Below are 25,492 nucleotides of genomic sequence, written 5' to 3'. Positions count from 1 at the left end.
AGGGGTGGAATAGATGTACCAAGGCCCTAGCCGAGGAGGCGATTTCCTTAGGCTCGGGGCGAAATCTTAAATTATGGGGAAGAGTCATGCAGGCTCTGCAAAAAGTTTGGCCAGAGCGGGAAATGTGGAAAGCCCTGCAGACTTCGGATGATCATGAGCTTGCCGAGTGTGGGGATTTACAGCTGCGGGGACGCTCTTCGCGGCTTCTGAGCCCAAGCGCGCTGGCTACCGGAAAAAAAGCAGTCATTTTGGGACGGACTGTTTGAGGAGGCATGAGGCGCTGCCGTTAACTCAGGGTCTGACAGAGCCTGGGCGGGGCCTCCGCCTTACGCGCCGCAGGGTGGCGAACCCCAGAGGGGGAGGGAGCACGGACGCGGGCGCGGTAGGCGGGGGCAGAGAAGGTCTGCAAGACACCACAGACATGCATGAGCAAGAAAGAGGGGAAAGACTCGGAGCGCGCGTATGAAAACTTCTTTTCATAAGAAACTAGCCTCCCCCAGCAAGAGACGGGGCGAGCCTAGAGGGAGGGAGCGGCCCAATGCTAGGAAAAAGGGGCGAGGTCGAAGCCTGACGAAAAGGTCCTGGAGCCCGGAAGTTTCCAGTCAGTCGAGCTCCGGACCCGAGTCGGACTCGAGCTGGGACGAGTGGTTCCACAAGTGGTCTATTGCCAATCCCGATTCTGATTTCGATTCTGATGAAGAGGGAGTGAGAGCACGCAAGGGTAGCCATCACAATCCTCCTGCTTGGGTCAAGGGAAAGCTAGGAAAAGAACAAACTCCTCTAAATGATTGGAGGATAATAAAAATAGCATGTGCCAAGTGAGCCTCATCAGCCCCGCTGGCGTTTCCCATCCGAGTGGGGGGGCGGGCGGAAATCAGAGAACCTATACGCCAGTAAACCCCAAGGATATACAGTCAATTGTTAAAGCAATTGCGGACAGGGGGATTAATTCAGCGATGGTCTCCACTCTTATCAATAGTGTTTTTGGAGGGGATGACATGCTTCCATTTGACATCAAGCAAACATGCAGATTAATTTTTGATGGGGCAGGGATGATTGTTTTCAAACAAGAATGGGAAGAAATTGTGTAAGGCAACTGGCCTTAGTGACTGGGGCAGACCACCCGCTACATGGTTCCAGCATACAACGTTTAATGGGCACAGACCCAACTATGATCACCCCCCAGGCACAGGCTGAGGGCCTTCGGGCCCATGAGGTCATGACAACAACTCAAGCTGCCAGAGAGGCTATTCCCTCTGCTTCTAAAGTTATTGCCAGACCATCGCCATGGTCTACTATAAAGCAGAGCAAAAGTGAAAGCTTCACACAGTTTGTGGACTGCCTCAGGCAGCACTTGACTCCTCCACTCTACCATCGGAAGCAAAGGGCCCTGTGTTAGCAGAGTGCTTGCGCCAACAGTGTAATACCGCTACCAAGGACATCTTACGGTCGCTACCGCCTGGGTCTACCATTGCAGACATGATTAGGCATGTCGTGAAAGAGGAGCATCTAGCCCCAATTCAGGCAGCTGTCCACACTGCAATAACTAGCATGATGGCATGCCTTAAGTGTGGCCAGGCAGATCACATTGCAGTGAACTGCCCTCAGTCAGGGTACCCACCAACAGCCGTTCCCCCATGCCAGATGAAATCTAGGGGGCCATGCTGGGCATGTGGAAAGAGGGGGCATATTGCTAAATATTACAAATTCAAATATCAGGGAAACAGGAGGGGGAGGGGGCACCCGGGCCGCACACAGCCCCCTCCACCCAGAACATGAAGTGGCCCGGTTGTGCCAATTGTCAATGGGGCACGGAGTCCCATACCCACTGCCCCCCCCCCCCCACGGTCAGCTTCACAGCTCAGCCAATGGCCCAGCCAAACCCATCCATACCCCAGGAATACCAAGAACGGCTCCCTGGGGATGAGGCCCCTGGGTGGCCCTGGCCATAAAGGTGTGGGAGCGAGACCCATGGGTGGCTTTTGCTGTGAAGGTGGGCAGACACCCACTGATAGTGTGGGCTGTTTTCCATCTCTATAACAACCCTGATGGCCCTGCTATCTGCCTTCCCTTTTGTGCTGACACGGCATCAGATGTCACCATTATTCCGAACATACACTGGCCTTCACAATCAAAGTTGGAAGAAGCGCCCATGGTAGGCGGGGTTGGAGGGCTGTCTCGGGCCCGAAAAAGCACCCAGCTTGTTGCAGTAATGCTTTGCACTGAGAGGGGACTGGGGAGAACCGTCATCCTCTTCCCAAATGTAATGTCCAAATGTCCACCCTTGTTAGGGAGGGATGCCCTAACCTTGTTGGATGTCAGAATGACAAATTTATTCTAAGGGCCACTGCTGCATACCCACAACTACCCATCAAATTAATATGGAAATCACTGGACCCAGTGTGGGTTGAGCAGTGGCCCTTATCGAAGCCTCGAATGACTGCCCTTCTTGAATTAATTACCCGGGAGCTGTAGCGAAGCCACATTGAACCCTCCACAAGCCCATGGAACACCCCCATCTTTGTTATACCCAAATGGTCTGGTGAAGGCTTCTGTCCCTTACATGACCTACGAGAGGTAAACAAAAAAATCCAGCCAATGGGTCCTGTGCAAACTTTGTTGCCGATGAATTCAATGGTACCAAGAGGACACCCCTGTGCAGTGCTCGACATCAAAGACTGCTTCTTCTCCATTCCCCTGCACAACGAAGACAAAGAGCGGTTTGCCTTTTCCATCACCTTCCCGAACAGCCAGCAGCCCAACCTGCGCTTCCAGCGGCGGGTATTGCCTCAGGGAATGGTGAACTCCCCTGCCATTTGCCAAATCACAGTGGACCGAGCACTAGCGCCAGTCCAGCAGAATGATCCCACTGCGATCATTATCCAGTACATGGACGACATCCTGATCGCCGCACCATCAACGAGCCAAGTAGACCGGTTAGCGTCTGCAGTCTCAGAGACCTTGAAAGCAAATGGGTTCGAAATTGCGAGTGCAAAGATAAAAAGAGGACCGTGCGTGACCTTTTTTGGCATGGGAATCTCGGATTCATCTATAACCCCGCCCCAAATAAAAATCTGCCAAAACGTCAGGACACTCCACAACATGCAGCAGCTGGTGGGATCCCTACAGTGGCTCTGTAACATCATCCTGATCCCTCCTGAGGTCATGGACCCCCTAAACGACCTCCTAAAAGGGAAGAACCCATAGGAACAAAAGACACTGACACCAGAAGCTGTAAGCTCGCTTGATTTTATCGAACGTCAGATGTCGATGAGCACGCTCGCCAGATGGGACTCGAACGCACCAGTCGATTTGTATGTCGACCTTACAAAGAAAGGGGGAGTAGGAGCACTACCCCAAGGACCCCCTGACAAAGCCCAACCAATACAATGGGTGGTCTTGGGAAAACCATCACGCGCTTTTTCCCCGGGAGTTGAGTGCCTTAGTAGCCTTAATATGAAAGGCAGGAAACTCGCCCCGAGACATTTGGGCACTGAACCCACCAGGATATATGTGCCCTTCAGTAAACAGCTTTCCGCACAGTCATCAACAATATCAGAGCACCTAGCCATAGCCCTTGCTGGATTTAGAGGAGAGATTCGTTACGCAGCAAAACCCCCTTGGATGCAGTTGCTTGCGATTGTCGACATTGACCTCCCACCAAAAGTACATTATGTCAGCTGCTTAGACCCCAAGCATGGCTCGCGGTGACAGTGGACACCTACAGCAGAGTGATCGTGGCCACACAACATCAAAAAACAGACTCCAAGGCGACCATGCAACATTGTGCTAACGGCCATGGCATGGCTAGGTGTTCCAAAGCAGATCAAAACGGACAATGGCACAAATTTTATCTCAAAATCGATCTAAGCCTTTGTTTCAAAATGGGGCATCACTTTAGTACACGGTATCCCATACAATAGCACCGGACAGGCCACTGTTGAACGAGCAAATCAAACTCTAAAAGCTAAACTAGAGGTGTTGGCAAAAACAGAGGGTTTTACCAATTCCATTCCCCCAAAAGACCAGGTGCGCATCCTGGCAACCGCTCTGCTAGCGTTAAATCAGTTCCCTAGGGGAGACGAGACAAAAAGCCCTGCCCAGAGGCACTGGGCCACCTGAGCACTGGAGGAAGGCCCACAGGTCATAATTAAAAATTAACTAGGGGAATGGGAACAGGGTTGGAGCCTGGTACTCACAGGGCGAGGGTACGCAGCCATTAAGAAAAATGATAAAATTAAATGGTGCCTGCTTAAGTCAATCAAACCGGATCTTCAGGGCAAAACTGATAAAACTTGTGAAGTTTATTTTGCAGGACTGAATCCTTAGACACCCCCGCGGCCTGTGTGCCCTGCTTCCTGAAGGCTGTGACAAATTGTCAAGCAGCCCGACGGCAGACCATATCGGGGTCATGAGAAAATCCATGGCCGAACTAAAAGAAAGGCTAGCACAGAGAAGGACTGGGGGAGAGGCTCAATAGAAATGTTTTCAGTCATGGTTCAAAGTTTCGGAGGAATTCAATTGTATAATGGTTTGATGGCCTATTCATAATTGCTGTTTTTAAAAGTCTTGTTTTAAAATGTAAGTGATGTCCATCAAGTAGAGTTCGAACTCTGGCCAAGTTCTAGCTCTACTTGAATGGAATTATCGACAATCAGCCCAGAGGTTTTCTGCATAAGGTTGTTGCAGACTCTGGGATGATAGGTCAGTGTTGTAGTGACCGGTAATTGTATGATTTCAGATCATCAATTGTGTTATCAGTTATGTGTGTTACCTGATTGATTGATTGATTTGTTTCTGATTGATTTTTGTCCCAAGCATCAACAGGGAGAAGCCTCTGCAAAAGCGCCAAAAAAACTGAGGAAGAAGTCCTGCAGGGATATTTTGCGTCATGGTTCAGTCAGTCCCCATGACTGATCGCCCTTGGTCCCACCTTATTAGGCCCTCTTGCTGCAATGCCCCTGGCATTGATTTTGGGCCTTACATTTTAAATAAGTTAGCATTATTTGTTAAAAATTAGTTAGAAAGAGTTAACATTTTGTTTGTTAGACACTTACAGTTGCTTTGAGATGAGTTACGGAAATGTTCATTGTTTTTACCAGTTGTGAGTTTTTTACCACGTTTCAGTTGGCTAGCCTTTATGTTTTTATAGCCTTTACACTTCCTATGTTTTTGGTTAGTCATAAGAGGGGGGGGAAATGTGGGAGATCAGGGACCAGCCGCAGGATATCGTGATGTTACAAACAGAACCCCTCCCCTTTACCATTACTTAGCCCTGCGTGTTGTTAACCGTTAACCCCTGCTACAAATTACCCTGTCCAACCATTAATAAATGCCATTTACCGTCCACCACATTGGTGCATGCGAGTACTTGGACTGAGTGGCAAAGGGGTTGCCGCCGTGCCGTTCCTGATCCAGGTTGCCTTGCCTCAAGCAGAGGCAACATTATTTCCCCTCTAAATCTTGCTTTAAATATTTTGCTGCAAATTTAACTCCTGAGAACTAAAAGTGAAAGGGATTCAGCTTTAAGATAAAATACCATCATCGCTTTGAAGACTTTTCCTTTTGCTGAAGCATTATACACAGTGCCAGATATACACACAACAACAGTAACAGGCAAAGATAGAAGTATGAAATTATGGAAAACATGCTCCTTTGTCTGCTTTTCATTTCTTTCAACTGCTTCATCAAGCTACATCAGTTCTACCACACTTTGGACCTAGGCTATAAAACTAGGGCTTCTCCACAGAGCCAGGACTCATGGAGGCACCACATTAACACACTTGGAGTCTGACAGTACAATTCTGTGAATATTTCACTCTAAAATAAGTGTCCCTTTTCTCAGCGTGATGCAACAAAATGTGATTGTGCAATTAAAGGCTGTAGCATAGCTCCTATACCCCAAGGAACTCAATGAAGATTACACAGCTTCAATCTGATAGTCTAACTCTGGGATTTCTGAGTCCTCCATCTTGAAGCTACTTTAAAGCACCACTTTACAGGCTGTATTATCTGTCATCTTTAATTTCATTACCACTTATTAAAAGAGAAGGACACCACTTGGTGTTTTGGTTTCAGAGGAATTGTGCCAATTTTTATTTCATTGCTATAGGTTTGCCAGCCTGTAATTCCAACCTCTGTTTCTACAGCAAATAACTTAAAAGATACTGTGATATGAAAACACATTTTATCTTCATATAACATTTTTGCTTGGCATTAGCAATTAACCAGACACTCAAATGCAGTTTTTTCGAAAACTGAATAGCTGGGAAAAAAATTGTGCTGAGTTTCAAGACTGCCCCAATGCATGAAGACAGATTCCTACCAACTTCATAACATCAGCAGCTATGCTATTCCTACTTTCCCTAATATCTAAGTGCAGAGTTTTCTTTCAAGTAGACTGTGCTCTTCAGTATGGGGAAGTATTTACACACAAGGAATGACTTTGTATTCCTCCCTGTTTTTACCTGCTAATGCAATATTCCTTGTCTCCAGGTATACCCAGGTAGCGTGGTCGTTCACCAGTGGCAATGATAAATGTCTCAGCTGTGTACAGCTTCTCAACTCCCTTTTTGTTCGTTGCCTGCATACAAAGTATTAGTGCAAAGTGAGTGTTTTACAGTACCACCAAAGGAAAAATTATTCTATTTGAGAATTATCTCTATTCAGACAGCACTACAGGAAGACACAGCAAAGAATGGCTATGATGTACCTTAATTGTGTGTGGCCCGACAAATTCTCCATATGCATTCTCATACGTGACCTTCTTGTCTCTCAGGGCAACCCGATAGCCCCAGTTCAGTGAACCAATGTAATTCTGAACAGATTCTGTCATGGTCATCCAGTTGTGTTTGACTGTCAGCAACAAAAGAAGAAGGTTCACATTTTAGTCTGAGTTTTTCTTTTTCCACAGCAAAATTGCTATTCTCAAAGAGATTATTTTCATGACCCAGTCTTCCTGGGTTTGTCTTACTTCTGTTTTATTTCAGGGTAAGGCTACTGAAATTCAAAGAATTACATCAGCACAGATAACATGAGAGGTCACAGTGCAATAGGTATGACTTAAAACATTGAAAATTAAGACTTACTGAATTATTGACAGTTTTATATTGACAGATATATATTGACAGCTGTAAGAGGTGACATTGCTCAACAAATGAAGACAATGCATGTCTGAGAGGTGCCTCTGCATGCTTCAAATACAGGATTGCAGTTTAAATAAATCATAATCCCATAACCATGCACATCAGAGATTATAAAAAGTAAAATCCATCTTCTTACACAGTAGTGATAGACACTTAGGGAAAGGAAATCCTTGCTTGTAACTATAAGAAGTTTCTGTCAGTCAACATTCTGGTGTATTCCCTTAGATGTCATGGTACATTCAGAAATGGAGGAGCACCTTATTGTTTTTTTTCATCCAACAGTCTCATCAATTACTAACGTGATCAGGAGCTACTAACAAACAGATAAAACATGGAGGCAATAAGCCCCATGGCTTTAGACTCGAAAAGCACTTCAATTTATGTGTAAGCTCTCCAAAGTTGCCTCACATTGTCAAAGCCAGCATATGCTGCAGTGCAACATGCACCTGATTATGAAGCACCTCAGGATTTTCAGTGCAAATGACAAAACTGGAAAAAGTGTCCTTCTTTACCTTCTTCTGTAAACTGCCACCCAAATTTGCGTGAATCTTGCAAGGCTTGTCCCAGTAAAGCTGCCTGGTGCATCAATTTTTTAGGTATACAGCCCACATTTACACATGTTCCTCCAAGACCTGAGAGAAAGGAACAGAATGTGGTTTTCACATCAGTGTAGCAGATTTCAAACATGAAAATAAGAGTCTCTGAGCAAAGCTCCTTTATAACAGGATTGCAATGAAGAGAAATTTACCCCACGAGCTTCCCTGAGGTGTAGGCATGACAAAGTCCAGCACCATCACTTTCTTTTCATATTTGGCAGCCTCCTGCAAAACAAATTAAATAAGACACATTTCTAAATATGAGAAATTAAACTTGAAGCAGACAATAACATCATGCATTGCTGAAAACTTTGTGACTTTTAATTAAGTAACAGCGAATGATTTTCAAGGGAGCGGACAGTCATTAATCTTCTGAATTCACCTGTGCATTCAGTAGGAAAAAGAAGCTGAAAGGCAAAAAAAGGCATTCATCCTACTACAAAACAACATGGCACCAGCTGATACACAGGAGACTCTGTGAGTCCAACCTGCTCTTCACTCCTCCATCTTGTCACTTTGTTCAGACTATTTCCCAACATACCCATTTACTTTTAACCTACTTAACAAACTCCTAATTAATCCAGTTTTCCCTTCAAAGATGGTTTCTCCAGCATTTGTTTGAAAACACATCAGAAAATGACACAACCAGTCACATGGCCAAGCATGACAACCTTAATGACTCTATCATCCTATATTCCCCCTAAGTTTCACTAGCAAATCTACAATTAATGCCTGTAAATGATACTGAGAACTATCCCATGAGATGAAGCAAAATAATTTTGCTACTTGGAGTAGCCACAACTATGCTGGCATCATATGATGAATTCTTAGACATGTGAGCAGTAACAACTATATGAGCAGGCCTTAGGTTTGGTTTGGGAGGAGCTGGACAGCCTTCAGCATTCTGTTACCAGTAATACTTGTTAATCTAAATATTTGACAATCAGAATTTCAATTTTAAATGAATCTTACTTCATGCAAAATGCAAATCACACTACAAATAACACAGGCTGTAGACACCTTCAGAAAATACTGTTGTACTGGATTTCCACTTCCAATAAAGATCTAGTCTGGCCAAGAAGCTAATTCCTATCCATTAGCAGCACCTCTGAGAAAGTTCCTCAGAAAGGCACTTAGGGAGTGAGACGTGTCATTAAAGCTCCTTTATGATGACAACTCTTAAGCACTGTTCCAAAGAGCCTTAACCAGGGTTAGCTAAGCAGAATGCATGGATTCCCAAGCTTCCCTTTAGCTACATGCTCACATAACACAGCACAGCATTGCATCGCCACCTTGGCGGAGATCATACACAGATAGAATCACTTCTGAGTGGACTGAGTGATCTGCCCACAGCTACAAACCTGCCCTGTAGGCTCTCAAACCTTTCAGGGCTCAGTGCAGTGCTGCGGGAATGCAGCAAGGCTGCTTAGGTAGCTTTTCTGTGTGAGCTGAGAGCAGGGGCCTAGCACCATTCTGAGTCTGTAGCTGAGTTGTACCAAGTCAGCCTGACAGTGTTTGCACTCCCTGTGGAGAATGGCCTCCAAAGGAACAAGCTCACAATGTAGAGTGGAAGATGTGCACACAAAGGTGGAGGTTTCAGAGTGAAAAGCACACATCTAACCAGTCTGGGTAAACTGCTGCAAACCTGAGTGCAGGTATCTGGAACTTTGTATGAGAGTTGTGTAGCTGGGGCTTTTTCTGTTTTGGTTTGGTTATTTTAAAGCACTGTCAGTGAATTATTTTTTAAAAATTGAACAATCTAAGTAAAAGTCAGAAGTTTATGTGTGTAAAACAGTTTCACTTCAACTTTTTTAAACTGATTAGAAATACACACGTTACTACTGATAGGGATGTTGACTTTATTGATCTACCATCTTCTGTTCTACTAAACAATCAGGTGAGAACACTGAGAATCAATATACTTCACATACTGAGTTGAAGGAATTAGGCAGTTTATTTACCTACTGCATACTTTTTCTATTCTACAACTGAAAAATGATGCAATAAACATCACTGTGTCAGTTAGTCTTCTTATAGAAATTTCAACTGCTGGTTTCTTATTACTGCAAACTCTTTTTGCATTACTGCAAAGTCTATTTTACTCGTTACTCTCTCCTGACCCAGAACATCTCCATCCTCTGAAAAGCAGGACTTGCTTCTCTTTGTGGTTCTCAGAACTTTCATAGATCTTTCCTTCAGTCCTCAATCCTACACCATGACAACAGTGCCCCTATCAATAGGAAAGCAGTAAACTATGAAAATAGATGGATCTACAATCCATCACTCATCCCTGCACATTTCCATTATAACAGAAGTACTTCTAAGGGACCAGGGTTCACTGTGAATCCAACACTATTCTGAAATATTTTCTCCTTATTTTCTTTCACTGTGCATGACCTCCTCCACTTCTCGAGAACAAAAGAAATACTCCCAAATGGAGGAATAATCCAGCTCCAGGTCTTGAACAACAAAGTAATTTTATTCACAGGAATGCTCAATTCACTCTAAATAGCTAATCCTACCATAGACAGAAGAAACACAATGTGCCTGACTACTGATGTAAAGGAGAGCTACTAACTTACACTAAATTTCTTCAAGTTTAAAATATTTGGGATTATGACAGCTCTAACAGCTGGTGTATTTTGTACCAGCTTTTTAAAATTTTACTTAATTGTAGATATGCTTCTAATAGCACTGTCCTAACAAAACTCCATAATTCATCTGGCTACAGGCAGGAAACACCAGACCCTGGAAAGGAAGGATGAGACCGTAGCTTAAGTATGGGCAAAATCTCCATTTATGCAACTATGTAAGCTCAAAAATCACAGAATCTCCCCCATTGCCAAGAATTAAAAGATACACAACTATGTCTGAAAAGATACTACTTCTATACAAAAGTAGATACCTCCTGATGTTAATTTTGAATAGAACCTTTTCATTGTTGAGTTGAGTTTAAATTAAACTACTAAAACACTATTAAGATATCTACCTGCTGTTTTCCAGCAGCATCATCTCCCATAAATGGGGACCAAGTTTCATTCTAGTAAGGAGTTTTAGGGAATATTAAGGAGTATACCATGTTTTCATTCTTCAGAACATAAAGAAAAGTATATTGAATAATTGGCAGTAACCAAAATGGTGAAAAAGTGAAATAGTGAAAGAAATTTCACGGATCAGACAAAAGTGTTATGCCCCTACAGTGTTAAAGGTACCAAATCCAAGACACTGGGGATGTCACCCACCTACTTACAAGGAAAGTATAAGTGTGTATTTTCCTCCTCATACCTTGGCAGCTGCCAGACCTCCTGAGCCTCCACCGATGACAATGAGATCATAGTCATAGGAATCTGGCACCAGCATAAACCCATTCACTTCCATTGTCTTCCGAGGATTTTCTTCTTCCGTATGTGCCTGAACAGAAAAAACAAAAAGTATTAGGGAATATTGAAACATTACCTACAGTGTTCATAAATTAGTATTTTCAGTTGCAAATATTGTGGTAAGAGAACATAATCGCATCAGAATTTTCTGACCTCTGCTTTTAATTAGTTTTTTAATTCATTTTTCTAATCCATCTATGAACAGCTCTATACCTGTCAGATACTGAACTATATATTTTCTTGTTCATTGGAGCTTCCTTGCAGAACTTAGTTTCCCACAACAATGCAACCCTAGAGCCTCCTCGTACTGTACACCAGGATACATAAGTGCTGACACAAGCATTCCATTAATTATTTTATTCTTTTCATCTGCCCTGGACTTTCCTAATTAGTGTTTTTCCCCTCCTCCTGCATATGTTTGTAGGAAAATAACAACAATCCTATGCAGCACTGTACTAATCCTCAATAATTACCAGCCTTACTAACAGAATGAACAGAACTGAATGAAGAAAACCATGTCTGAAATCTGTGTTTTTGTAATATGCCAGTGTTTATCATCTCTTTGGTTTAGCACAACTTTGGCATTAAATGGATCAAGCGTGACCACTATGGTTTCACAAAAGATTTATTTTTTTTAATCACAGAAATCACTACCACAGAAAAACTACCCATTAGTCCTAAAATGCATTTGGCACGAACATGGCACTCTCTTCATATACACTTTCTAAAATGAGCCTTCATACTTAATTTGTGAAACTCCAATTTATTAGGGCTTCAGACCTTCAAGCCTTTGGAGTTCTGGCAAAATTCTCAATGCCTCTCAAATTGCAGGACAAGACCTGGAGTGAGTAAAAATCAGATTCCTTAGCTGATGTAAATCAGTGAGCATCAGCTAAAGTAATGAAAAAACTTTTAAGACCCAACCCATCAACTAAGAAACCCATACTTTGCCACTTTACAAATATGTGTTTCTGTCTGTCTAGCTTGGTAGGACTTGATTTGGTACTACTGGAATAGTTGTGGCAAATCAAAGGAAAGAGAAGAGCCCAAAGAAGTTTCCCTTGTCTTTTCATTCTGATTTTGTTTTGCATTAAACAGCCTTTTGTACTCAACCCATTCTACTGTTGCCTTCCTCTGAGGGGTTATTCCCTTTCCATTGCCCTCCTCTGAGGTTTGATTAGTCCTCTATAACTATGTCAACTCTACTGACTGCTGCCAGTGCAGCCATCCCACTGACAAAAATCCCCTCTTGCTTAGATGAATTACACAGCAATGCCAGGAGAAATTCAGGCTGTGTATCTGTCTGCACAAAGTTAGATTGTAGTAGTATTTCATAACCCCAGGCAGCATGTTAACAGTAGACACAAAACCTAGAAAACACCTGAGGCTGCTGTGAAGACATCCAAAAATACCTCATTCTCCTTCCTCTTCTCCTCCTGCTCCACCACCCCTGCCACTGAACCTGCTTTGTGCTTGATTCCCTTTTTTCTATTTTGCTAACACTGCCATTAGCCAGGATCAAACTTCCTACCACAATAAGAGCAGAGGAGCATGTATTGTACTGTGATATGCAGCTTCACTTCATTTGTATTTAGAGATATAAAATCAGAGAAAGGGTGCCTTTTCAAAGCACACCTTGCTAGCTTAGTGAAAACAGGACAGTGTGAAGCATAAGGGGAGACTAACTCCCCCGCAGTCATCAGACCCAGCTACCAAGAATGGTATCTTGATGATGAACAGAAGGAAACCACACCAACTACTCATTTGCTTAGTTCACTACTTTTATCATGCTACTTTTTTTTTCCTCCTTTTAAAAATGCTTTGTTTTCACATGGATTATGAAACTTCAGTTTTTATTTCCTACTCTTTGGTTCATTTCTCATTAATTCTTCATAATAGCTCTTCATGAAAATATATTAAAAGCTTAGATTAGACAAAGTAGATTACAAGCTTCCCCTCTTCCTCCCAAACCCTGCTCCAAAGCAGCCAGGCTCTTGACAAGCTCCACATCCCTTTTACTGGGGGAACTTCTTCATGACCATGATCCCATCCTGAGATCATCTCTACTCTTCACCCATGAACTACAGATTTTACAATAAATTCTACATGCTGATTATTTTTCAATGTCAAAAATTACAGACTTTGAAATGTACCTCCCCCTACCTTTAAAGTTCTCTCATGATCTCCTGTTTGCTTCTCCCGTGCTGAAACAACTGGCTGGGAAGTTTCTGCTGCTGCTTCGCGCTGCCCTTCTTGCAGTTTCAGGGCTCCCCCTGTGAAATCAAGGATAAAATAACGTAGTGTCTGGAGAGATGTCCTTTATGAGGGCTGTGCTCCTCGAGAGAAATTATCTGGGGGAGTGGCCTGGCAGCTTCATCACTTCCTCATCTGTGGCATGTCTGTCCCAGGGGAGAGTTTCCTAAGGTGACTCATGACTCATTTGCAACGCTAGGATGACTTGCAATATTTTCCTGCTGAATAAAATCCCAAACAAGAGTTGGCTGAGATTTCAGTACTTTTGGCAAATCTAACAACATGATTGCATCAAAGCAAGGAAATCATATTTCCTGTGGCTAAGCCTGAAACTTCAGTTTTAAAAGAACATGATAATTTTTATCTTTCTTGCCTAGAAAGTGACACGTAAAGTCTTGTACTTTTTAAATTTAATTAAAAGTTTTTAGTTTTCTCCTGCAATTAATTGCCTGGAAACTTCTTTCAGTTCAATGTATTGATAAAAAGGCTGGGAAAGATCAGTGTTCCCACTGGTCATAACAGAGTGCTTATATATATATATATATATATATATATATATATATATGTATACCCAATATAGAAGTTTAAGCATATTAGTGAAAAGAAAAAAAAAACATATTTACACACAGTGAAACTTTATTTGATGTGGCATTGGAAAAGAAAAAAGTGGGTTGGAATGAATTATCAGCTCTGCCTTCCTCCACATAACCCTGAATTACGTTATGCCTAATTTCTAATAAATAGGTTAGTACACAGTTGTTTGTACTTAATCACATACATACTTTGCACTGTACAACCAGCATTAATTAGCAAACCCTGACATGTGCCCATACTTAGAGAAACAGCCATACTGAATGCTATGTATACATTCCTTGGGCATTGAGCCCACAAACCTGAAAAACATTCACATACACACAAATGAAAAAAGGCAGTCATTGAAAACTGGTCTGTAATCTTGTAATTTCTGACTTCTTCTCTGGAACTTGTTGCTAAAATTCCTTTATCTCACAAAGATATTGGGAAGAGTACTTTGGTGATGTTGGCAAAGGGGTTTAAAGATCAGAACTCCTAACAGTAATATTAATGATGGATACTGCTTTTCCTGTTCTAATTGGGGAATACACGCATGTAAAAAAAGAAAAGCGAGAACACAGGGTTTGAACAGCCTTCACAAAAGATAAATTTTTGCTTTGCTATATTATATTAAAGCTACAGACCTGTGTGTATCCAAAGCAACAGAAGAAATATTTTGTTCCTGCAAGTTTGAACAATCTCAGGAATGTTCACCTAAAACTGTAGCTTCAGTGAGATAAAATCTAGACATTAGCCAACACGGGCACTTGTATAAATATCTCTAATTATTTTCAGGTAGATCCATGCCAGAGGTACCAAGCTTTAGCAATAGCCCCAAAACCCAAAGGCATCCTAGCCCCTGGCAAAGACTTGAAAGAGTTTGTATGCTGGCTGGCTCTGCTTCTGGGGGCCTCTCCCTTGTTGGTTTGGGCAACCTGCCACAGGCAGCATGACAAAGCAGGAAGTGCTCTGTGTGTCACCAGCTTGCTCTCCATAAAATTCCACCTGTTAACAGCAGTTGTGATAACCCAAAGTCCTGGTGAATAATCAATACTTTCCAAAAACAAGTCAGCAGACACATTTTTTTCAGAGTGAGACTGCTAAAGAGAACCTGAACCATTGATCTGCTCTGGATAACCCTCCGAGATGCGGTGGTGAGGTACGTATCAGCGTTATTTTACAAGTCTGTAGTAGGGAAGCCCAGTGAGGCTCTTGCCCTGCATAACCACCAACTTTTGGTTTTGTTAATCCCAATCTAGGAGGTGGTGGCTGGTGAGGTGGCATCTTTCCTATGACCTGCCAAGTGCTCCTTGGTATGGGGTGAATTAATATAATCAACCAATACTAAAAAAAGGGGGACAAGTCTATTCTCTTTCCCCATACTGTTTTTTCCTTCTTTGTGTCTGCATACTTGGCACCAGTTCTGGCAGACTTCAGACCCATGCATGAGCCAAATCAACTCATTAACCTAGGAGAAAACTAACCCAGGAGAAGAAAAGTTGTGGACAGTTTCCCACCAGTTGAACAAGCTCAGCCAGCTCAGGGAACAATCCTGTGATCACCCCTGCTGGTGCCAGGACAAAGGCATGACCAGATCAGTAGAGAGTAAGAGGAGGCAGCTACACCTCTTGCTGGTAGTGGCAAAACTGCCAGGTTTGCTCAGAACTTGTTAAACCAGAAAAAACCTTACCTGGGGAGATAAAAAAAAAAAAGCAGTGAAACAACTGTGGTGTTTTCAACCCATATCCATCCTTACTGGGAGGGAGCTTCCTCACAAACCAAAGTCCTCCCTAGCACTGAGGCCTCTGAACTTTTGACTGTTTGTTGTGTAACTTCTGGCTAGAAAGAAAAAAGGCATGATTGGTTTCAGAAGGCTTTGATCAGGTGGGAACAGGACCAACCCAACCCAACAGCCTGGACAAGCTTGGTAAGTAAAACTGCTCCAGGATAAGAATTGCCTTACCCTGCAAAAGTGATCCAGGGATCCCACCAGCTGCAGAGGCAGGACATGGGCACCCATGGAAAGCACTTGCCTTTCAACAACTCACTCTGGAGGTCTAGAGGTGGGGCTTCAAGGCAAAAGTCTCCACTGATTTACCTAGAGTTTCTGTATCACAGAAAAGAACATTACCAACAAGAACAAACTTCACATTTTAATGAACAATAATTTTTAAAATTGGTTGTCTCTACTCCAGGAGTTCAGAAGACACTTCTAAATTTGAAATGTTTCTGAGCAAGCACATAAATTGCTTTACAGCCCTATCCTCAGGCATTTGGGAAGTACAGGCTATTTCATATGACAATGAGTATTTACCTTATGTTCAAGTTATCTTTGTAGTTTGAGAAATTTTCATGTTTTTCTTCTTCTAGATATGCTCATTTCTGCACTATCCTCACAGATCACTACCTCCCCTAATGAGCAAACTCAAACATTTGGTAGTGATGGCAACAGAGCCATTATATCATTCAGATTACCAGGGAAAATCCCCAGGCCCTTAAAAGATACACCTCCAGCCTGGATCATACCACGAATGCACACTGAGAAGCTGCCTTGCAATCAGCTGAACTGACAAAACTGAGAGGAAATGGAAGCCTGCAGCCTTGCTGGCATGGTGTCATTTGCTTTACCTACTAAATTGTCTTTGTCCCAGTTATGAGTTTTCTCACCTTCACTCTTCCAATTTTCTCCCCATCCCACCAGGGAGGGATGAGTGGGACTGAGCTGTCTGCTGGGCTCTCAAATCCAAAACCCATCAAGCTTTAACATTTGACAATCAAAAGAGTAAAGTGCATTTTCCTTAGAAATGAGAAATTCTCTGAACTATGTTGTTGCTTATATTTATCCAGTATGTTGCTGCAAAGCCCTTGAATTTTAATTCTATTTTTGTTCATGTCCTTTTCATATCTAAGAGCTTAAAACTCCTTCCATTTAAATAAGGGACTGCTTGACTTGGATCAACATCAAGGCATAATGTGGAATAACTGAACTTTGCAACTAGTTGAAGCTCTATGAAGGATTCTACTTGGTCAGATTTCTGTTAGCAGAGTCCTGACAGTGGTACATAGTACTACTCCAAAACACCTATTTCCTTCATGAAAATATAAATTCTTTGTTTTTACCACAACTATTTGAGTACAAAAAGCATTTAAAGTAAATTCCATAAGTGGGAAAACATTTAGATACAAACTTTCTTCGGGGAACTTTCCAACCTAAGTGTTGAGTGCTCTAAGCCAGAAGAGAAAAAAACCCTCATCATTCTCAGCCAAACAAATGCAGTTAATATATGAAAAAGGCAGAAAACAGCAGAAAGCCCCAGAGCACAGTATTCTCAAAGGACAGTAAAAATCTACTGATAACTGTTAATCTAACTTCTGCATAGGCATAGCAGGACAGGAATTACAAAACCAAGACCAACCAAAGAAGAAACACTGACAGAGGAATGATGAACACCAGATCAAAGGAACGACAAACTTTCAAGTGACATCAATTGGAGAGCCTGAATCAAAGCTCTTTATACCCACCAGAAAAGTTCCCACTCAAAAATGGGATTAAGTGACAAAATTCACCCTCTCAGGTTAATTTTCCAATTAACATCTGGGGACTTACTCAACAACATCCTCCAATCAGTTTTCCACTCAAGATAGGTCAGCACTGTGTTTGGAGGGCTGCAATCCACCACCTTTCCATCCAAGAACCTAGGGCAAAACACTCAACACTCAAACATCCCCTTCTCTAATAATCATCCACTCAAATTTATAATCTGTCTCATCCAGTTAGTCTGAAAACAGGGTTCCTAAAACTGGTCTCAGTTTCTAGTTCCTAGCAAAAGAAGTAATTCCTACTTCCAGGCTTTTGTTTTCCTTTTGCTTTTCTGAATATTCATGCAGCTATCACAAAGTCCAACTGCTTTATGAAAAAGTATATTACTTTAGGGATTTTAACAGGGACATCATTATATTTCTTGGTTTGCTATGAAGTCCTACAAGACATGTTTCTGCCATAATAATTATGGAACTTAAAATCCCACTCCAACAAGACTTGGGCTTTCTTACAGACTTTCCTACTAGTGCTCTCACCCACAGAAGTTTCTCAGCAGTATCAGGCGGTGGGTACTTACCCTTGAAAGTCTTCAGCCATTCCTCATTCCTTATGTCATTGTTTACAGTAAACCATACAGGAATTAGCCAGGTTGCTCTAATTAGCTCTAATAGGGATGTTTTCTGCAAGCATAGCATCACATGCTGACCTCAAGTATTTCCAGAACATCTACAATACAAACTCTGTTGGCTTTAACAGAACAAGCTGTACAAATTTAACAAAAGTAACTTTCAGACTCTCTTCTCAGTAAAAGGCAACCAATCTTACATTAATTATGTATCTCGGACCACTTTCATCTTCAATTTTATTTCATTGTGAACTAAACTAAGCAGGATATGAAAATCTTAATACAAAACTTGTCTGCCTCTGGAGCTGTGGTAAAAGCTACAATATCTCATATAACAATTTATATGCCATTTTAATGGAAAATATCACCTTACAGTACCAGTAATTTTAGCACAGATTTTTGTCTATTTCCTTCAAAAGTCACAGTTGCTTTGAGATTCACTCATATTAGTTAATGCTTTATCTAATCTAAATCAAAACCAAAGGAAGCTGGGTTCAGATATAACTACCTGTAAAGTGTATCGTGCTCACAGTGCCATTCATACTGGCTCACCCTTTATTTGGAAGGACCTGAAAGGGCTGAGCTTCCTGACTTTTCTTTTTGAAATTCCTGGGCCAACACAAACCTGTGGTTCCCACAAACTGTGATTAATATTCTCATGCTACCTTCTTTTTAATTCCTGGTCAGTAAATAAATAACTCTTTGACACAAGGAGGAAGCATCACCAGCCTCACTTGAATAAGTGTGGCACCTGAGGCAAGAGAGGTAAAACAGTACTCAGCAGGGATGGAACAGGATCTCCTGGTGCTGGTGCCATTCATTAGTCCCTACTGCCAATGGCCATGCCTTTATTGTTTCTACCACAACTAAAGCCATTTATTTATTCACACATTCATTTCTTTGAAATCAGGCTTGCATTTGAGTCATAGAGAACAAAAAATGGTGGAAAACAACTCACACACAATCAGGCTTTTTTTCCAACAAACCAGTTATTAAAATTGAACACAATTAAAGGAAAACAAGCTCTTTGCAGGTAATCGTACAGTAAGGGCATGAAGTTTAAGGCAGGTACAACAACACGAAAAGTGCCTCGGTACTTGGCTCAGAAATATGTGATTTATTTCCCCCCCACAAGTGGGACTTTTTTAAGAGGTGAGGAAAAAAACCAGATATTTGAATCCAGAGTAATAAAATTTTTTATCTTTGAAAAAAAAAAAGGATTTGAGTGGAACCATTTAATCCTTTTTCTAGCAGCTCAGCAAACAATGACACAGAATTTCTGTGAGGAGAGGGAAGCAGCACAGCCTAACAGGTCAGTCACTGCCCTCTGAACTCTCCTGCCACCAAAGCAATCCGGCAAACCAACCCTATGCACATGGCCCTGACAAAGGTCTGGCTGGGAATGATTGTGAAGGAAAACAAGGCTGGAAAACAAGAAATACCTTATACCTGTGAGCCAGAGAAGCCAGCCTGCTACCGAGAAGTGCTTGCTTTGTGTCAGGCTGTGCAAACAGCAGAGGAGATAAGGAAGTTGGGAGTTTCCTTCCCACCATGCTGGGGATGCAATGCCAGGACACAAGAGAGGTGACCATGTCAAACAGCTCTTTCCTCCTTGAGCATCTGACTCAACAAGCAAAACAGGCAACTTTGCTAGAACAGAAGATAGAATGAGATGGTATCTCCATTCACTCAGTAAAACCAGTCCATTAGCAGCTTCTTAAGAAAAGCTAGGACTACACTAGACTACATCACTACTATTTTCTATGGAAATAAAAGTATTTGCATGCTCTACTTACTTCCTCTCTTTGCATTTGTATCTCTTTTATGCAAAACACAGTGCTGGGTCAGATAGAGTTCTGGGGATCACACAATTCCATGGAGTTTATCATAAAAGAATCCCTTTACATACCCAATACTACATGGCACAAAGAGTTTATATAGGAAAGGCAATATGCTATGGAAAGCAACAGCTGTGAACTTGTGAACTTTTTGGAGGAAAAACAGAAGGTGAAACCAAAATGAAGATAAGGAAAAAGACAGGGCATCAGATATAACCAAGCAAGTTAGGGGATGGTTATGCAAGGAAGACCTAAAATGTCACAGCACATTCAAAAAGGAAGTTATTTAAAAGTATGAATGGGGGAAAAATGAACAAGCAATGGAAAAAAACACCAGGAAATACATGAGTTGAGCTATAAACTGGAAGGCAGCTGCATGACAACAGACAGGTATAAAAAAACAGGTATCAAAAGCAAGGGAGTCGCTGTAGATAAGATATCCTCTAGAGATAGCAGTGGTAAAGAAAAAGGAGAATAGTTTAGCAATTCAGTAAACTAAGTAAGCCCCAGTGCACAATTTTTTTCTGTTATTTGGTTTGTTTTCTACAAGCATAATCAAAACAGAAACAAGACACCCTACCAAAGGGTAACTGAGATGGGCTTAATGGAGGAACAACCTTCAAACAGGAACAAGCAATGGAGTTCTACCTCCAAAGTTTTGAAAATAGAGAAACCATAAAAAAGGACTGGAAAAAGGAGGTGAATACCATACATTGTTGAAGGCCAAGCACAGTTTCTGTTCACAGCAGAAATCAAGGGCATGGCATGATTATTAACAAGGGTAGAGGAAATACATGGGCATCCAATAAGCCACATCCAGCATTTGAGTTCACTCTACTTTTTTGCACAAAGAGTGCTATGACACATCCATTGTTGTCACCTGAGCAATGCACATGTAAATTATATGGTCAACACATTTCCAGGAAATACTGCAAAAGTAAAATATTTGGAGCCTCATTACTGTGACGCTCACCACATGTAAATGTCAACATAACCTAATAACCACTGGTGTTTGTACTACAGCACCAAAGTGGATTCCCTGTTACTCCATCTCACAGTTACGCTGCAGAGGCTCTCATATTAGCACTAAAAATTAGGAACAATTATGCTAAAACTACCTTTTAAACTGACTTTGTAGAATCCAGCCCAAATTTCATTCCCAGTCTACTTTCCAGGCCCACAGTGAGTGTGTCCTGAGTGCCCAGTCCCGAAAGAAGCTGAGCATCTTCAACATACAGCAAAGTCGAACCAAACTAAAACACAGCCCCTCATAATATTCAACTATGACAGTCTGGGATGGAAAAAAAGCAGCGCTTGACATTATAACAAGTTAGAGTCCCACAGAAACAAACAATATGTCTTATAAAGCAAAAGCTGCAACCCAGGCTATCTTAATTCTGAGATGTGTAAGTTTAGTCCCTTATTGTACAGCTTTGAATTTAGTCCTTAATCCTTTCTGCAGTAAAGCGGCTGTTTATAATACAGAAAATGAAGTAAGTGTGGAGATAATTTAACAAATGTATCAGGAAAAGCACTGTCTTCTCTGTTACTTCTAATTTTCATACCTTTACACTCACAAAATGTCATAAATACTGCACCTGCAAAATGCAATTGTTGAAGTATACTCAAGCAAAATGCAATTGTTGAAGTATACTCAAGATACTGAAGTATCTTCAAATACCATTTGAAGATTGAGAATAACCTTTTTGAAAGCACAAGGTAAGGACAAGGGAATGTATTTAAGACCTTTGTTATGCAAGCTATATATAAGCACCTTGTCTTAACATTTTTACTTTTTCCTGTGCTGGGCACTATTTTTTTTTTGCCAGTTGTGCTTATTGCCAGCTTGCTACTGTTTATTTTTTTAACATTTTTAGATCTTACAGTGAATTAATAACTGTATCTAACTTTGACATTGATAAAAGATGGAAAGGTGAGAAAAAATCCAGAGAACAAAGAAATTATTACAGCTATCAACAAGCCAATTTCTTTCTCCTACTACACACATAAGTTTAAATATGCTTTGTCCAAGAGAAATATATAGATATTAAAACAACTCTCCTACATGGCATGACCACCTATAGAAAGGGGTTAATTTTAGATTGTTCATGTTTCAGAGTCAGTTAAACAATGAGTAATTAGTATATTTGGATTATGTTTCCAGTTGCATGTAAATTATGTATCTCTGTTCAAATTTCTGTAAATTATTTTGCTTTAGTTTTCTGTGTAAGTCCTTCAACAGAACCCAAAACTCTTCTCATCTCTTGTCCTAAAAACAAAAAACATTGGACACTAAAAACTTTGATGTGTTCCTTTAGGAAGTGGACATTGGGTTTCAGATAATAATTTACTCATAAACAACTATCCCAGAAGCAAATCTGCCTTGATACTGAAATATAAACTTTGTCTCACAGTTTAAACCAACCTTCCTGGAGAATTACTTTAAGATGCTGCCAGAGTTGCAGAATAGGCAACAGGGAGTAGTAACATCCTAAACTGAAAAACCAAAGATACAGCAGAACATATAAACCAAAGTCCAAACAACATGTTCTTTTAAGTCATTTAGCCTAAATGAGTCAGCTTCACAATGCTGAAAATGCTCATTGAGATTCAGGTTTCATTTCTGAGTTTATGCCAGCAGATAGATTGTTGGCAAGAGAAACCAGGTCTGGGTATAACTCTAGAGCAGCTCACTCTGCTCCAGACTCCATGCTACCAGATCTGCACAGATTCCAGTATCAGATTTAAAACTAAATTAGGTACTTCTAAAATCATAACATGGTAGTGGCAGCATTAGGTAAGGGAACTGCTCTCAGGTCACAGCTGTGCCCTGAAAGTACAAGGACAACAGGACTCTCTAGACAGTGCTTTGAGAGGTTGGTTTTTGTTTGCTTTTATTTTTTTTTTTTTCCCCATTCCTCCTCTTAGGATCAAGGACCATCTAGTGCTTCCAATGTTCAGACTGAAGGATTTTATGTTGGTATGATTGAAAGATCTAAGCAATATGGAGCCATAACAATAAGCCTATTTCAAGAGTTTTAACTGTTACAAATGTCATCTTTGTGTTTGCCAGCTTCTGGTGTGCCTTATGCAAATTCTTAGTGCACAGGCATCTTTACTTTTTGTTTGTCAAGGTTTTGACAATTTCCATCCTGCATACTAAGACTTAAAATATCATGTAACACCTTAAAGCTCCTAAGGTGGTTTTGGGTTCATGTCCTCAAATTATTGCTTATGTAAGAGCATGTTTAAAAACAGTCCCCTCTCCCAGGGATGTGGTAGAGCTGAGAACACTTCTATAGTAATACAAGCTCATTTAGGCAGAACTGCTGCTCAGCACCAGATGTAAGCATAGGCTCATTTTCAGGCATTCACTACTTCAAGCCCATTATTTAGCTTCTTTCATCGGGTTTTATAGTCCCAATGAGAGCACGGTTAATGCTATGCCCATGGAGGATCTCAGCCTGAAGCTCTGACTCTGACGAGGTACAGAGCAGTCAGCTGAAACACAAATTTCCCCATTCTATCGTGGTAAGATGCCTCAATCCTGGTAGGCAGAAATCATATCCATGGACCAGAGGGCCATTTAACTCACATCTAACTCCAAATGGTGTTCCTAACTCCAAATCTCATTCCCTCCTCAGCACAGTCATCCTTCAAGCCACACTGTGGCAGTTCCTGGGGACGGGGCCCCACACCCAGAATAGTTTTCATCTACCGTGAGAGGGACGATGCGCATAGCCCGCCCGATAAAGTCACTCAGGGGACAGCCGGGCGGCAGAGTCCGTGTTAGGGAACAGCTCCCCAGCACCCGCGAGGGACCCGCGGTCACCCTGCTGAAAGCACAGCAAAGTTGTTCTGCAGCGTGGTACCCCCGCGGGGCGCCCGGCCGCCAGCAAGGGAGGGAGCCCCAACTCCGCCTTGCCGGATATTTCACAGGGAAACCTGAGCCGGTTCCTCCGGCAGCCCTCCCGCCCCACTGCGCTGGGAGCCCGCCAGGTGCGAAGCGCTGCTGGGCGGGCGCTGTCCGCCGGCAGCCGCCTGCTACCTACCTGCCGGGCGCCGCCGCTCCGGGGGCGCGCCTCCGCGCGCCTGCCGCACGGCCTGGCTCTTCCGCAAGGTGCTGCCCATGGCGCGGCCGGACAGCAGGAGACGGGACGGGATGGGACGGGACGGGACGGGCTGGGATGGGATAGGGTAGGACGGGACGGGACCGGATGGGCCCGGATCGCCTCCCCGTCCGCGGCGGCGCCCCCTGGCGGCCGCGGCCACTCACTCAGACCCGGCGCCCCAGCGCGGCCCGGTTGCGATGGAGACGGACGCTGGCGGGCACAGCCAGGGGCTGGCGCGGCCCGTGGCGGGGTCCGGGCGGACCCAGGCCCTGCGCTCCCGAGCGAGCCCTCTTTTCTGCGGGCTGTGGGGTGTTGGCGAGACAAGGGCGTTCGGAGACGTTCTGGGAGAGCGTTTCCCCTCAGAATTAATGGTTCGTGCTGAGAAATGCATAGATAGAAGAGATGCCGTAACTGGAAGGTTACCTGCGTGAGGCTGGTCACAGTGCTCCTGTCTGGGCTTGGGCCATTATTTGCCACCATTACCTTACAGTGCTGCCAAGGCTGTGGCCCCATTCTGGTGGCTTACACTCAAATATGTGGTAAGAGGAACATCTGCCAAGGACTGCTGGAATCAGCTGAGAAGCCAAAGCAAGATGAAAGCCTTAACCCTTTAAACTGCTATCAAGCCTGTACACAAATGTCCACTGTTGTTGTCAGTCAATATGAACTTTCTTCACTCTCCTAGTGGTTTGACCCTGGCTGGATACCAGGTACCCACCAAAGCCCTTCTGTCCCTCTCTTCCACAAGTGGACAGGGGAGAAAAAAATATAACAGAAGGTTCATGGGTTGAGATAGAGTCTGGGAGAGATCACTCACCAAATACCATCACAGGCAAAACAGACTTGAATTGGGGATATTAACTGAATGTATTACTAACAAACCCAAAGCAGGATAGTGAGAAGTAAAATGAGTCTTAAAAACACCTTCCCCCCAGCCCTCTCTCCTTCCCAGCTCTACCTCCTCTCCCCCAGCAGCACAAGGAGACGGGGAGTGGAGGTTATGATCAGTTCATCCCAGGTTGTTTCTGCTGCTGCTCAGGGAGAAACATCGTTTCCCTGCTCCAGCATGGGGTCCCTCCCACAGGAGATAGTTGTCCATCCCACATGAACTTGTCCAACATGAGTTCATCCCATGGACAGCGGTTCTCCATTAATTGCTGCAATGTGGGTCACTCTTCCACAGGGTGCAGTCCTTCAGACACAGCCTGCTGCAGCCTGGGTCCCTCACAGGGTCACAACTCCTACCAGAAACCTGTTCCAGTATGGAGTCCACAGATTTGCAGGTCCTGCCTGGAGCCTTCTCCAGCAGGGGTTTTCCAAGTGTTCACAGCCCTGCCTGGGGCACCTGTTCCAGCACGGGTCTCCTCCATGGGCTGCAGGTGGATCCTTGCATCCCCATGGACCCCATGTGTTGCAGGGGGACAGCCTG

At 42.9% G+C, this 25,492-nt stretch overlaps 1 protein-coding gene across 2 annotated transcripts in view; it reads right to left on the bottom strand.

The window, feature by feature from the left end:
- The window catches only part of TXNRD1 (thioredoxin reductase 1), a 41,684-nt gene extending 17,483 nt beyond the window's left edge, over nucleotides 1-24,201 (bottom strand). Inside the window, exons 1-7 of one of the 2 annotated variants that reach the window (XM_077178458.1) lie at nucleotides 24,004-24,201; nucleotides 13,285-13,394; nucleotides 11,027-11,152; nucleotides 7,894-7,966; nucleotides 7,658-7,777; nucleotides 6,713-6,855; nucleotides 6,468-6,583 (exon numbers count right to left, since the gene is read on the bottom strand). In XM_077178458.1, the coding sequence (XP_077034573.1) occupies nucleotides 6,468-6,583; nucleotides 6,713-6,855; nucleotides 7,658-7,777; nucleotides 7,894-7,966; nucleotides 11,027-11,152; nucleotides 13,285-13,394; nucleotides 24,004-24,082 (767 nt within the window). In that variant the 5' untranslated portion in view covers nucleotides 24,083-24,201. Of the gene's footprint in view, nucleotides 1-6,467; nucleotides 6,584-6,712; nucleotides 6,856-7,657; nucleotides 7,778-7,893; nucleotides 7,967-11,026; nucleotides 11,153-13,284; nucleotides 13,395-15,910; nucleotides 17,512-24,003 lie in introns of those variants that run through there. The other variant, XM_054631307.2, reaches the window with a different exon arrangement.
- Nucleotides 24,202-25,492: the final 1,291 nt, after the last annotated feature.

This window comes from Agelaius phoeniceus, chromosome 5, assembly GCF_051311805.1.
Source record: "Agelaius phoeniceus isolate bAgePho1 chromosome 5, bAgePho1.hap1, whole genome shotgun sequence".
NCBI classification, from domain to species: Eukaryota; Metazoa; Chordata; class Aves; order Passeriformes; family Icteridae; genus Agelaius; species Agelaius phoeniceus.
The sequence above is the reverse complement of the archived record's forward strand: the minus strand, read 5'-3'. Positions and strand labels throughout refer to the sequence as shown.